The following is a 13,707-nucleotide window of genomic DNA, read 5'->3' as shown; positions in this document are numbered from 1 at the left end:
TGCACCCCAATGGGAGGCCGGCTGACGAGGTTTGTTAGCGTGTGGAAGAAGATCACCACCGACAGATGGAGGTTGGACGCTCTTGCTCAGGGTCACCTTTGAGTTCCAACACGAGTGCCCTCGTATTCCACTGGTTCACTGTTGGGAGCAGGACATCCCTGAGCTCCTGGAAGAAGTCGAGCCATGTTACGGTAAGGGGCGATAGAGCTCTCAGCAGCGGCTCCGGAGTCTATTCCCGATACTTTTTAGTCAGAAAGAAGACAAGGGTTTGGAGATCCATCGTGGACCTACGCCGTCTAAGCAAATACCTTCCCAAAAATTCAGGATGGTCAAGTTGCAGCATGTACTCGGCCAACTGGAGGTAGGGAATTCCTTGAAGTCGTTGGGCCTGGAGGATGCATACTTCCATGTCCCCATTCACAGAAAACATCGAAAGTTCCTAGGGTTCGTGGTACAAGAACAACACTACCAGTTCAAGGCCATACCGTTCGGGTTAAAGTCGGCCCCATGGTTTTTCGCAAAATGCCTGGCCCTGGTGGCGGCCCACCTACATCTGCAGGGCATAGCCGTGAACCCGTACCTGCACATTTGGCTGTATTAGGGAGAATTCTCAGAAATGTGCTAATTCCCTTCTACCTTAGAGACCCTCAGCTCTTTTGCTGGACTTTAGGACTTTTAATTTCTACCCTGGATAGAGTAAGAACCTTTTTCCCCACTCTCGTATTTTTTGTGATTTGAACTCTTTCGTTTGACTTTGGAGTCTGACAAACTCCATAGGCATCATCTTTACATGGTGACACAAAGCACCTTCAGTGCAGTGACACAGGGAGGTCTTAGATTTCCCAGAGGTTTAAATGCCTTCTCTTGGTGAAACTACTGTTTCCAAGAGCAGTGAGGTGAAATTGACTTTACTTACATTTTGTAACTTTCTAGACTGTTGGGTAAGATTTTGACAGAACTGGTAAATCTTCCTGGCCTGGGTCAACCCCAGAACTTTTTGCTTTATTAGTGGGATATTTCTCCATAATACCTCAGTGCGTGGGAACCTTTTCCCACACTCACATAGTCTTTAACTCTTTTTATGGGTGTCATTTTATTGACTCTCCATAGTGTCTTTTTAACAACTTATTGGCGTTAAGTGCCTGTTGTTGGTGGGTTGCCCTAGGGGCTCCCCTTTTAACTTTCTTTTGCTAACCTTGAGGGAACTACAGTTCCCAAGGGTAGAAAGGATCTTTGGATCCCTTCTACATTTTATTCTGTGAAGCCAGCACACCCCACCTTATGTGGAATGCTGGGGAGAAACAATGTATCCCCTTTCAAATTTAAACTGTAACAATTCTGTTACAGGGACAAGCTTAACTTCAATGGCTGGTGGCAGTGATACCTTGTATTAATTTGGTGCACCTTTACCGTGGGCTGTGTGCACAGCTGCAGTAAAGGCACCTAAAGGTGTTCATTAAGGGCCCGTCTTCCTTTTTCGCCATTTTAGTGTTACTTTTCATTTTGTGTTCCTTCCCCTGACATTCAGGGCTGGTCCTTTGTGTGGTTTCCATCTTTGGCAGGAGTCCCCTGGACTCCCCGCCCAGGCTGCTGTCTGTCTGTGAGGGCTGGAAGCGAGGGAGGAGTCCAAAACTCCACAGCCCTTTGTCTGACGTCTTGCCTGAATGGGGACAAATCCCAGTGGGGGGCTGGCTGTCCTGATTGGACAACCTGGCCGCCCCTTCTTGTAAAATGCAGGGAGAGAATGCAGGGGTTGTGTTGTAATTCCTGATGAATTCTGCAAACCTGGAAGCTGAAGAAAAGCCGACCACTGGAACCGAAGAGGAAGATGAAGGAAATGCAGCTGAAATTATTTCCAGCCACTAGAGAGCCTGCTGTGTAACCGGAGCCTGCTGTGGCCCTTCCTTCCAATCGACCTGCGGACTCCGAAAATGACGACCCCGACCCAGAGCTTGGTGAGACCCACTAGACTCAAGAAGACCTGCATTTTGAGCCATCCCACGGATTGCTGCAACCATGCGTTGTTGAAATACCCCAATAACCTGGGACTTCAAGCCATCGTGCAGTGCACGGTCTTCCGAATTCCAAATCTCGCAGAAAGTTCATGGGCTTCCTGGTGGATCTCCAGAGACACGAATCGAGTCCGAAAAGTTCCCTCAACAGAGTGCTGGACCTTTGTAGCGATGAGAATTCAATTGCGACTGTCTGTTTTCTTCTGTGTTCCTTGAAAAGGCGCCAAATCTGCAGAACCGCATTCAGCCGCAAGGGAAACCTTGCCTAGAGCCTTCTTCATTGATCCCTGCTGCAAAGTTCCTTCCAAGGTCTTGTTTTCAGTCACCACGACAAGGAATCCACTGACCGGGTATTTGGCTGCAGACCCTGAAGTCCTCCTACTGCAAAATCCTCTTCAATGCTGAGGTACTGTTGGCTTGGGTATGTACTTACCTTAAGCATGTTAGCATTTCTGTGTAGCTGTGGTTTTATTTCTGTGATGGGGAGGCCTCTTATCCAGTGCACCCAGTCCCACTGCTAGAATCCTGATAGGTTGTCTTATGCGAAGCCCAGGGCCTAGACCCTCTAACCCTAGAAGTAAAGTACTTGCCTGTTTGCCCAGTTTTCCCAAGGAATTCTGACTTTTGCTACTAAAGAACCTATTCTGGCACTGCCTGTTGGTCACTAGTCCTAGTGACCTTCCCCCCCCCCCGCCACGTAAACACTCATGCTCCAAGAATAAGGGAAAGACGTTGAAGGGATTAGGCCTTCTGCCTAGAAAAGAAGATATGTGTTTAAAAGTTACTTACTTGTAAAGAGTTGGTTGGTAACTGTAATTCTAAGAGTGAACAGTTACAAAATGTTTTACATACCTTGGATGTGTGATGCACTATTCTTAAAAATGTGGTTAACATCTTTTCTTCCTTAGCAACTGTTTTGACAGTCTAATAGAAAGTAGATGTGAAGGTATTTTACTCTCCTGTGATTAGGTTGTGCCGCTTCCCAAAAGTAAAGTGTTGGTTTCACCAGATTAGTCCTTTGAGGATAATTGTATGAGTGTCCCCCAACTGGGTCTTGCTTCCCCTGACTTGCTGCTAGCCTGTCTGCATTAGGTTGTTGCCTACCTAGAATAACTTTGAGTCATTCAGTAAAGTGTAACATTGAGTTTTACTTTAACCTTCATTGTGAGATTAAACAAAGTATGTGGGTTTTACTTACCTTGTGTTAGCTGTGTGCCATCCAAAAATAAGTTACCAGAGTTATTGCTTATCTCGAATATGTGGTTCACTGATCTCAAAAGCACCTGTAATTGTATATTACATCCTTAGGTTTTATTCGCCTAGTATAACTTTGTGTTATCACAAAAGTATTTATAGGTTTTTACTGGAAAAAGAATGTGTTCCACTATTCACCAGAAGCATATTGTCCAGTTGACTGATTAAGTGATTTGTACTGAGACTCATTATACAACTGGAAGGGTCTACTGCCCTTGCATTACTGAATGTAATTGTGAAAGTAACCATTGGTTTTTACTCCCCGAAGAATAGGCTTGACCTATACTGAATGTGTATGAAAAGGTTTTGACTTCCCTAGAACTACTGTTAGGTATTTCCAAATAAGGTTTATATTTTGTTCTGTGTACCTGCAAGCATAGTGTTGTGTTTTTATATTGTGATTTCATATAATGTGTTAGTGCTTTCTTATCCCTAGATATATCTGGGCCTACCTGTATTTAAATAGATCTTTTATTTTTACAATACAAAGTGTTTCAGTGTTGATTCTACAGCCCTCTCTCCCTCCTAAAATAAGCCTGGCTGCTCCTTCTGCGCTACCATGTACTCTGGTGGTACAGCCTTATATTAAGAGTGGAGTCTTGTATTGCCTCAGTTGAATGGTTTTACGAAGCCCTTAGTTGGACTTCAGAAAAAGTGTCCTAACATAGACCCATCACACTCTTACCATAGGGTGCTGGAGGTGTTACTTAGTATCCCCTTTGTCTAGTTTCCCATGTAGCATTTTTAGGTTACCCTTTCTACAATTAATGGCTGGTGGCATTGGTTAATTTTTACTACCATTGTGTGTTTTTACCGCAGGCTGCATTTGCAGCTTCAGTAAGGCACCCATGGGTGCCCAGTTTGTCAAAATGGCCCAGTCTTGTTTTTCGCCATTTCTTGTCAGAAAGGTCCCTCTTGATATTTACTCTGCGCACCAAATCAGGTTTGGTCCCTTTGTTCGTTTTGTCTTCGGCAGGATTCACGAGTGAAGCCTGCCTCCGGCTCCAGCATTTCTGGCAGGGGCAGGAAGTGAGGGAGAAGCCCGAAACTACCTGTGCTTAATCCCCTTGGTTACAGGAATGCACCCAAAGGTGATTGGCCGGCTAGCTGTCCGGCCAGGACAGCCACCCTGATGTTTGACTAGCAGCTAGGCTCGAATGAATGGGAAAAACCTGCATAAAAGGCAAGGCTTTTTTGCTTGGAAGGCAGAATCGACCACTGGATGAAGGAATCCGAAGAAGAACTTGGAAGAGACACCTGCTGCAATGGTGGTGAAGCCCTGCTGCTGTGCTGAAGCTCCAAATTCTTTTCGACTAGAGAAGCCCTGCCAGGACCACTTCTCCCCTTGGGTTGGTGTGACCAATCAACCCCAAAGTGAACTAGTCTGAACATCCTCTTGGAGCTGGCTTTACTTCCATTGCTGGAACCGAAGTGCTAGGGAGAGGAACACCAGATCCAGTGCATCGCTTTTAAGGTTCAGACTTGAGCCTCAGGAAGATCCTCCGGACTCACTTGAAGTAGGACTGACCAAGCCTGAGACACCTCAACAGAGTGCTGGACCCCAGATGTGAGGAAAGTCTAGAGTGGTTGCCAAGAGTCCGCAGTGGTGCTATGTGCTGAGACGCAAGGAGCAGAAACCGTGAAGTGCAGCGAATTGAAGTTTGACCTTTGCTGCCGCTGACCTTCCCATTGTGTTGCAGGAGTCCCCAGAAGTCCTCCCACTCGTCCCCACGACTGAGGCACAGGAACAACAGGATCAGCAAAGCCACACAGGAACAGAAGCCAGCTGGAACCATTTCTTCTAACCAAAGGTACTGTAACCCTAAAAGGACTTGCCTCTTGTTGTGTAGCCTTACTTGTTCTCAGTTGAGACTTGTCTTGGTTGCCCTTGCATAGTTGCTTACAGATTTGCCCCTCAAAAGCCTCCCCAGCTTGTGGCCCTTCAAGTGAATCTTATTTCTACAAAATTTTCTAAAAACATTGTGCAAGACTTTTACTTACCTGCTCACCTAGACTTTGTTCAACTAACATTGACTGTCCTGGCTCCCTGAGACTATTCTACCTCTGACATTGTGCTTTTGCCTTTCCTCCAGGAAAGGGTTAATTCACTTTGCATTGGAGGGTTTTAAAAGTGCCTACCAGTTTATGAATTATAAATGTACCAGTGATTAATCCATGTCCACAGTGTCCTAGCTATTTGGCACCTGAGGGTGTAGGAAGTGTCTGTATGCCATCCCCAATGGGTATCCTCTGATTTAGAGAAACAGTGTGTTTTGAAGTGTATTATAATTGTTACATATATTGCTCCTTTCTTATAGAAATTACTTACGTTTAATAATTGTTTATTCAAGAAACCTTGGGAGTAAGTGTCTATTTGAATAACTGTCACTGTGAAACTGTTACAACCCTACTGCTCACATTGACCCCTCTTAAGATAAGCCTGGCTGCTCAGCCACACTAACTACCTGTGTAGTACAGACTCTAGTGTTCCCTTTTGCCAGGATATCAAGGTTGCTGTAGTCTTCCAAAGAATACTGCACACACTCTTGCCCAATAGGCTGGTACGCTCCTGGGCGCTGGCCGATGAGCACACAGAGACGTCCATCTGCTGACGGAGTTGGGATTCTCTGTAAACTATCCGAAGTCCTGCCTAACGCCATTGTAGAACATGCTGTTTGTCCGCGCAAGACTCAACACAGTGGCTTGCCTGGCATCCCCCTCGGAGGAGAGGCTGGCGTCCATTCAAGGGAAGGTACAGCGACTGTCATTGGTGCAGACGGCCATGGTTCGGGCCATCAAGTAATTGCTGTGCATGATGTCCTGCTTTAACCTCATCCGTCTCTGCTTGTTACCAATGTGACCCCTAGAGGAATTCACGTTGGATACAATTGTCCCGGAATTTTGCTTACAAGATTCCCCTCAACGAGGAGTTCCGGCGGGCTACAAGAGTGGTGGGGCGTATGTGCCCGCCTCGCTAAGGGGACGGGATTTCAAACCCTGCCATACCTGCCATCACCACGGATGCCTCTCTGGAAGGTTGGGGAGCTCACACCGGACTACTACACGCCAAATGTCTGTGGCTTGCGGAGAAGAAGGATCTGCAGATCAACATCCTGGAGCTATGGGCAGTGTTCTGGGCTCTCAAGTCTTTCCTACGGTCTCTGAGGGGCAATGTTGTGAGGATCTTCACGAACAACACCATCAACATGTTTTACTTCAGGAAGCAAGGGGGCACCCGATCCCCAGCGCTCTACAAGAAAGCTCAGGGCTTTTGGCATTGGGCCATCGGACAAGGGATGTTCCTTGTGCCGTTTTACCTTGCAGGCATAAAGAAAACCATCACAGACTCCCTCAACAGGGAACTGCGCTCCTGCCACGAGTGGGAAATTTGTCTCGATCAGGTGGACCAGTTCATCAAATGGGGCAGACCTCTGATAGACCTTTTTGCCACGGCGGCAAACTCAAAATGCCAGAAGTTTTCCAGCCAATTCCACCAATCGAGGAGCCTGAGGGACAAGTTCTTTTCTGTACGCTTTTCCCCCGTTTCCTCTCCTGCTACATGTGATCAACATACTCAGACAGTGTCGGTGCAAGATGATACTCGTCGCCGAGGCAGATTTGCTATCTGGACCTAGCCAGCCTGTGAGTGATTCCTTCAGTCAAGTTGCCGGTAATTTTGGACCTGCTCACCAGGGAGAAGGGCACAATCCTTCATCACGATCCAGGATCTCTGAACCTGAAGGCATGGCTCCTGCAGCCTTAGGGTTTGGAGGTTATGCACTGCCAGCAGACTGCAGGGAGGTCCTCACCAAGCCAGGACGTCGTCGACACTAAAGTGCTACGGCCATAAGTGGAAGCATTTTCCTACGTATTGCCGGTCACAGAAGATTACCCCTCTGAGGATCACTGCCCCACAGCTTCTTCCATACTTGCTTTCCTTGGCCGAAGCTGTTCTGGCTCACGCATCTATCAAGGTACACCTTGCGGCTATCTCATGCTACACCAGATCCCCGGGAAGATAAGACTCATCAAGGAGTTTCTCAAATGGCTTTTTCGGTCTATCCCGCCAGTGAAGGCACCTTCCCCTGTCATGGGAACTCAACATAGTCCTGACAAGACTCATGGGGGCACCTTTCAACCCTATTCATCAAGCCCCATTCAAGTTTTTCTTGTGGAAGATGTTCCTTGTGGCCATCGCCTCAGCCAGATGAGTGGGTTAGATCCAGGCCCTGTTTTGCAAGCAGCCGTATCTGACTTTCCACGAATCGAGGGTGAGTCTGCGTTCGCACCCCACAGTCGGCCAGGCAGCGGTACGCAACCTGTTCACTGGAGGGGGAGTCTGTTCCCGCGGTAAGTGTTATTTACTTCTGTTGAGCCTTGCCACCTCCCGTGGTTGTGTAATGTGTACTGCTGTGTAATCATTATTCATGTGCATGTGAATCCATGCCAGACCCCATGCTGGAAAAGCTTAGTTACTTACCTGTAACTATTGTTCTCCAGGATGGTTCTGGCATGGATTCACATGCAAAGCCTCCCGCTGGCCCCCCTGCAGCATTTCTTGGTCATACTGCCACTATACGTGCTTACCAAATCTGAAGATGGCTGCCAGAGGCGGGGATTAGGGAGAGAACTGTCAATGGATGGGGGCAGGATGACTCAGAGGACAGCAATTGGTTTAGAGGAGAAACGGTTTTGAAAGTGAAACTGTTTTTCTTTTTATCGAGGACAGGAAATATTCATGAGCATGTGAATCCATCACAGACCCATGCCGTAGAACAATAGTTACAGGTAAGTAACTTAAACAATCTCAAAATTGCATTCAGAGAAGTCTGAGCCGTTTCCCCTCTACACTTCCATTGTTATGGAGCAGTGGGCTGTAACATATGGTCCTCCAACTAATTTGGACAACAACTCTAGCCATCTTAACCAATGGTCAAGGATCATGAGTCCTAGTCCGAAGCATCTTTCGAACCATAGCTTGCAGACCCTGCTCTACAGCAAAAGGACCGAAATGAGGAGGATAAAATATATTAAAACATAACTATGCTATTTTATTTGCTCATGGTCTGACAATAGAGACGTAGTCCAGCAAATGAAGCAGTCTATAACCGATTCTTATATACTACATGACTATGATTGGAAGTATTTGAATCTACATAAAAAGCAACTTGTCTTTTCTGTTGTGAGCCATTTTACAGAAATCAGTATGTTTGATCAAGATGTCCAATCTTGTTTTAGCTCCAGCTTAAACATGCAGTAACGGTGGCAGAAGTCAATCAGTTGAAGGAAAGAGTAAGTTATTTTTTCAAAATATTACAAATCGCTGCCACTTTTTACAATGTCCATAAAATGGTTGGAATCGTAAATCAGAAATGCTAGATATCTGTCCTTTACCCCTAAATGTTCCGAGGGGATAATGTCCTATGCTAATTTACCGTACTAACTGCACTGTGTTCACCTTTCTGCACTGCAAAAGTGTGCAGTTTACAAAAACGAACCCAGTTGCCAACAATAGTTGTCTGTGCATTAGGCAGGTATTACTATCCTGACATTTATATCCATGTTTGCCCCTTTGTTAAATAGGTAATAGTGTCATCCGACTGTTTTTGAACATTTCAACACATTTCATTTCCAGCCTTGTCTTTGGAAATGGTTTTTGGGGGTTTACAGTGATAATTTCGACAACAAAAATGTCGAAAGTCAAAATATCGAAAAAAAAATGTCGAAAAAAAAAAGTCGACTTTTTTTTTCAATGCATTTTCTTTTTGAAATGAGGGGGGTTCCCACCCAACCCCCCTTTTTTAATTTTTTTTAAATGTTTCCCTTTTTTTTAACTCCCGAACCCCTAAAATAAATATATAATTAAAAAAAACGAGAGTCGACATTTTTTTTTCGACATTTTTTTTTCGACATTTTTTTTTCGACATTTTTTTTTCGACATTTTTTTTTCGACATTTTTTTTTTCGACATTTTTGTCTGTCGACATTTTTTTTTCAAAATTATGACCACCCACCGTTTTTGGGAGGTGGTGATTATGCAGCATAAATTAGATCGTGTCACATGATGTGCATAATTCTGATGGTGTGCTGTTGTTTTGCTTAACTAAATTAGTCAGTTGTAATTTTCTTCGTCAGCCTTACTTTGATGTTTGGTTCTTTCTAAATATTCACACACCTGGATAGAACAGGGCCGTAACCAGGAACACTTTTTCTTTGTTTGGGTTATATATGGTTCAAGTCTTTTAATACACTTTTGGAGGGTTACTGGAAGTGATGAGCAGTGGACTATCAATACAAAAGAATGTGACATTAGTAAACCTATCCTGGGCAGATGGGAGATCAGCCGTCTACTGCAGGGGTTGCTACTTCCTCTCTTTAATGATGCACAGTGACAGGTATATGCTTTCCCCCCATCTCTAGTCCTTCCACAGACCATGCTGCAGCGGTATCGGAAACTCCCCTGGGGGTCGAGTAGGGTCTCTGGAGATAGGGGTGATAAAAATCACATCACTTTGGAGCAGAATGGTTGGAAACGCTCATTGAGATTGGATTTGATGGGGTACACCAGAAATAACCACTCCAATGCTGTCTGTCGGTCCAAGGGTCTTTATTGAACTTCTAACAAAGAGATTGTCCAAGGTATTGTCTGGTGGTTTTTAAGGCTAACCAGGTTCTTTAGGGAAGTTGGCACTAGGGCATTCCCTCCCTGACCCAGGAGCCCTTAACAGGGCTGTTGGCATTATTGCTGATGACCCCTATTTGTCATTTCCTACACCGGCCTATTGATGGTTTCCCAAAGTCGATGCCTGACTTACTTCCTAGGAGTCCATTAGCTCTCCCTGACCTTATTCCGCTTGTGTTCTAAGGGAGTTATAGGGATTGTGCCTTCTTCCGCTCTGTAACACCGACTAGCCACACGCACAATCTGACCTACTACTTGTCTCTACAGTGAGTCCCAAGATATTCTCCCACTATTCTGATATCCCTGTGCCTTCCTACCTCCACCTCTTGATTTTACTGCGCTTCTTACTCCTTATCTCACTACCAATATTACCTCTCATTGCTACTGTTGTAATACCTCCTCTGCTCCTCACTAATCACTCTCTGCTACCACCACCTCTCTTCTCTTACTTCTGTTCCTTGGTTTACTACTTCCTCTCGCTACTACCACCTCTCTACTCTTGCAACTCCCTCTCTACTGCAACTACCACTTCTCTACCACTACTACTGCTTCTCTACTACTTACGCTTTCTCTATTCGTACTCTTTACGGCCTCTGCTACTACTTACTGTCACGGCTCCAAATTCCAGGTGCAGGAGTGGCGCGAACCAACTACCCCCACTGCCGTATGGGCACCTGCAAGACGAGGCTTACACAGGCCACCGAGACCCCAGCAGGGAAAGAGGGTTAGGGTCTCGTTGGTTGGATATGTTCGAACAGAGGGTAACCGGATTAAGGGTTAGGAGAGGGTAAGTGGACAGGCAAGGGAACTTAAGGGAAAAAACAACAATCATGCACGCATTATTGACCCACACATACACACTGTGCTTTACAATAACTTTTGATGCAAAAGAAGCACTTAGCTCTGTGGTTGAGTGCTGGCCTCCTGCCTGCGCACTCTCAGGTCCGGAGCTCGGAGCAGTTCAAATGCTGCAAGAGAGTTTAGTATTAGTGACCTGTGTTAACTCACATAGGCGTAATACAAACCACAAACCTACAACTGTGAGGCATGGCACCTCAGGGTTAGTTAGTGGTGCACATGCACATTACACATTGAAGGTTAGTCTGCTCACAGAGCCTAATAGTGCCCAAATATATAGTAAGTGGTTCAGAACATGTGGTCCAAGTTCGCCACACGTGGCTAAAAGGGAATAAGATCCATCGTGCCGCCAAAGTTTTGCCGCACGTGGCTGTGGTCTGAAATGCTCTCCTTGCTGCTAAAGTTTGCCGCACATGGCTGAAGACACATTAGTAAACAAACACTGCACGCGTTAGTTCTTAGTGGAGGATGCGAGCCGAAATCGGCATTGGTTAAATGCTATGGAGCGTTGATAGGCACTTAGCTTTTGCCCTTAGCAGGGGACGTTATGTGGCTGGGTGGTGCCCCCTGCGCGTGCCCGTCAATGGATTGGAAGTTCCAATGCTTCCCTTCTTCCGCCGCACTCTCCCCCCGTAGCTGCGCGTCTAATTCCCATGTGGGGGTTGATTGCTTGAGCACAAGGGGTTTGCTGCACTTATCTGCTGTATGCGAGGCGCCGGAATGCTGGTTCCTCGGGGCGTGGCCCCTTGCGTGATCCCCGTCGGCAGGAGCTCTGGAGGATGCGTCTGTTCCGGTCGGGAGCTTAAGCACAAGCCCTGTGCCGCCTTTCTTCACGTATGCACGTGCACGAGCCCCTCCCAACTTGGGAGTGAAAAAGTAGTTCCCGGCCCGGAGGTTGCTGGGAATTGTGGTCCGGGAGGCCCTTTGCCTGCAAAAGGGACAGAGAAGCCTCCTATAAGGCTGGAGGCTGTTTCTTTGGGTTTCTTTTGTTTTGTTTGTTTTTTCTGTGCCTGGGGCCCCTCACTGAGCCCTGATTCCCCCTCACAACGCCCTGCACCCTGACAATTACTACAACTCCTTCCCCTTTAACTACTACTCCCTCTACCATTACCTTCAACTACTACTACCTCCTCTCTACTCCTATTCTACCGCTACTATACTCACTCCTTACTCTCTCCAGTAACCTCCACACTCTACTCCTTTGGTCTCCGACATCTTATGCCTCCTTTGCATACCCAACTAACTCACACCAAACAGTTCCCACATTATCCTGTATATATCCCACCCCTTCCCTGATTATCCAACTTAACCTGACCAACAACTTATCTGGCTCCAGAGGCTATGACTGGGTGGGGGGAGGCCGAGGAGGTATTATAGGGGCTTGTAAGCCCTGCCCTCTTTCCCATGCAATCCTGCTGAGTTTCTGGTTTGTATGGTAATGTTTTCTAAGGAAAAATCTGAAAAGGGCAGGGAAACTCTAGCCTCTGGACCAGAGTATTACAATTGCATAGAACAACAGAAAAAGATTGTCCAGAGAAACAAATCAATTTGAAAAAATGTGTATCAAAATTTATTGAAAGTGATGCCAACAATTTAAACAATGGTGAGTCAATCACAAATAATTAAACACTGATCACTTTAATACAGCAAAACAGCAGCAACCGTATGCCTAAAGTCAGCTAAAACATTGTCACACATACTTGCCATTCATAGTGCACTCATTCAAACCCAACTCAGCATACCGTGACATACATCCAAAAGCTTAAAAGACAAAATCATGCTAAAAAACCTGTGGGGAGAAGGAATTCATGACTGGTCCCCATCAAACAGACATAATTTTTATATTCATAATCAATAGAATTAATTAATAATCTATTGTCAGGGTGGATCAGAAGGAAAAGTGCAAAAGATCACATCCCTGTAGGGTATATCTCTCGAACGGTTTCGACGTGTAGTGGTAGTAAACACCACGTCTTCCTCAGGAGGTGGATGTTACCATTCTGTAAAACACAAAAACATGGCTATAGACTACTGCGTAGAACATATGAGTCATAGCTGACTGTCTGCCGAATACAATTAAACAGAGGGCAACTACAAAAGAGCAGCCCAATTTTCTTTGCTGTATAACAATAAAGCAAAATAGGAATCCCAATCTAACAGCTATATATGACAGAGCGAAAGGGTTAGTGACTCCCAAAAGAAGACCGTGCAGAATGGTGGGGAACCTTCGGGACCATGGTTAATCTGCGACAAGTATATAAGTGCACAATGCAGATTATATATAAACATATGATTGTTTGTCCAAAGAAGACCAACACTGGACCAACCTGATGAATGCCAAATTGCTATGGTGGCCGTAACGAAGTGATATGGTCAGTCACGCTGGGGGAAGCCAGGAACAAATCCTAACCTAAAGTAAGACCGACATGCAAAAAATGAAATAAAACAAGACAAAAAGTGCTATATCAAGTGCTTGAAACTGGAGCAAAAAATGGTGGCTCACCTGAAAAGGCACCCTATTGAATTAGGGGAAGCCAAGTGGCAGATGTTGGAAGTTGGGAAAGCAGCACAGCTTAACCCGAAACACCAGTGTTATCTGTAGATCACTACAACAAACCAGTTGAGAAGCCCATTATAATGATGAAATAGCAGAAAATGGAAAAAAATGCCTAGACAGAATGCAGGCGCTGCTTTGGTAAAATTACCAACAGCTGTACGATCAAGAAGTTATTCGACTTTTTAGTATTCCCGGTCATTACCGTAAAATCATTAGCGACCCAACTGCCTCGATCAAAAAGAAGATCCTTTGCCTTTCTGAAAAAGCACTTGAGAGCATTTTGTCGAAAAAAGAATTTGAGTTTGTCAATTTCTCAGAGGAAAGAACTCCCCTTTTTTTTTATAT

At 45.5% G+C, this 13,707-nt stretch overlaps 1 protein-coding gene across 2 annotated transcripts in view; it reads left to right on the top strand.

Moving 5' to 3' along the window:
- LOC138488866 (neurabin-2-like) overlaps positions 1 to 13,707 on the top strand; it is a 1,321,710-nt gene that overhangs the window by 457,228 nt on the left and 850,775 nt on the right. For both annotated transcript variants that reach the window (XM_069616225.1, XM_069616224.1), the window contains exon 8: positions 8,505 to 8,558. In XM_069616225.1, coding sequence (XP_069472326.1) covers positions 8,505 to 8,558 — 54 coding nt within the window. The remainder of the gene's footprint in view (positions 1 to 8,504; positions 8,559 to 13,707) is intronic.

Source organism: Ambystoma mexicanum, chromosome 9 (genome assembly GCF_040938575.1).
Source record: "Ambystoma mexicanum isolate Mex_15411 chromosome 9, UKY_AmexF1_1, whole genome shotgun sequence".
NCBI classification, from domain to species: Eukaryota; Metazoa; Chordata; class Amphibia; order Caudata; family Ambystomatidae; genus Ambystoma; species Ambystoma mexicanum.
The sequence above is the reverse complement of the archived record's forward strand: the minus strand, read 5'-3'. Positions and strand labels throughout refer to the sequence as shown.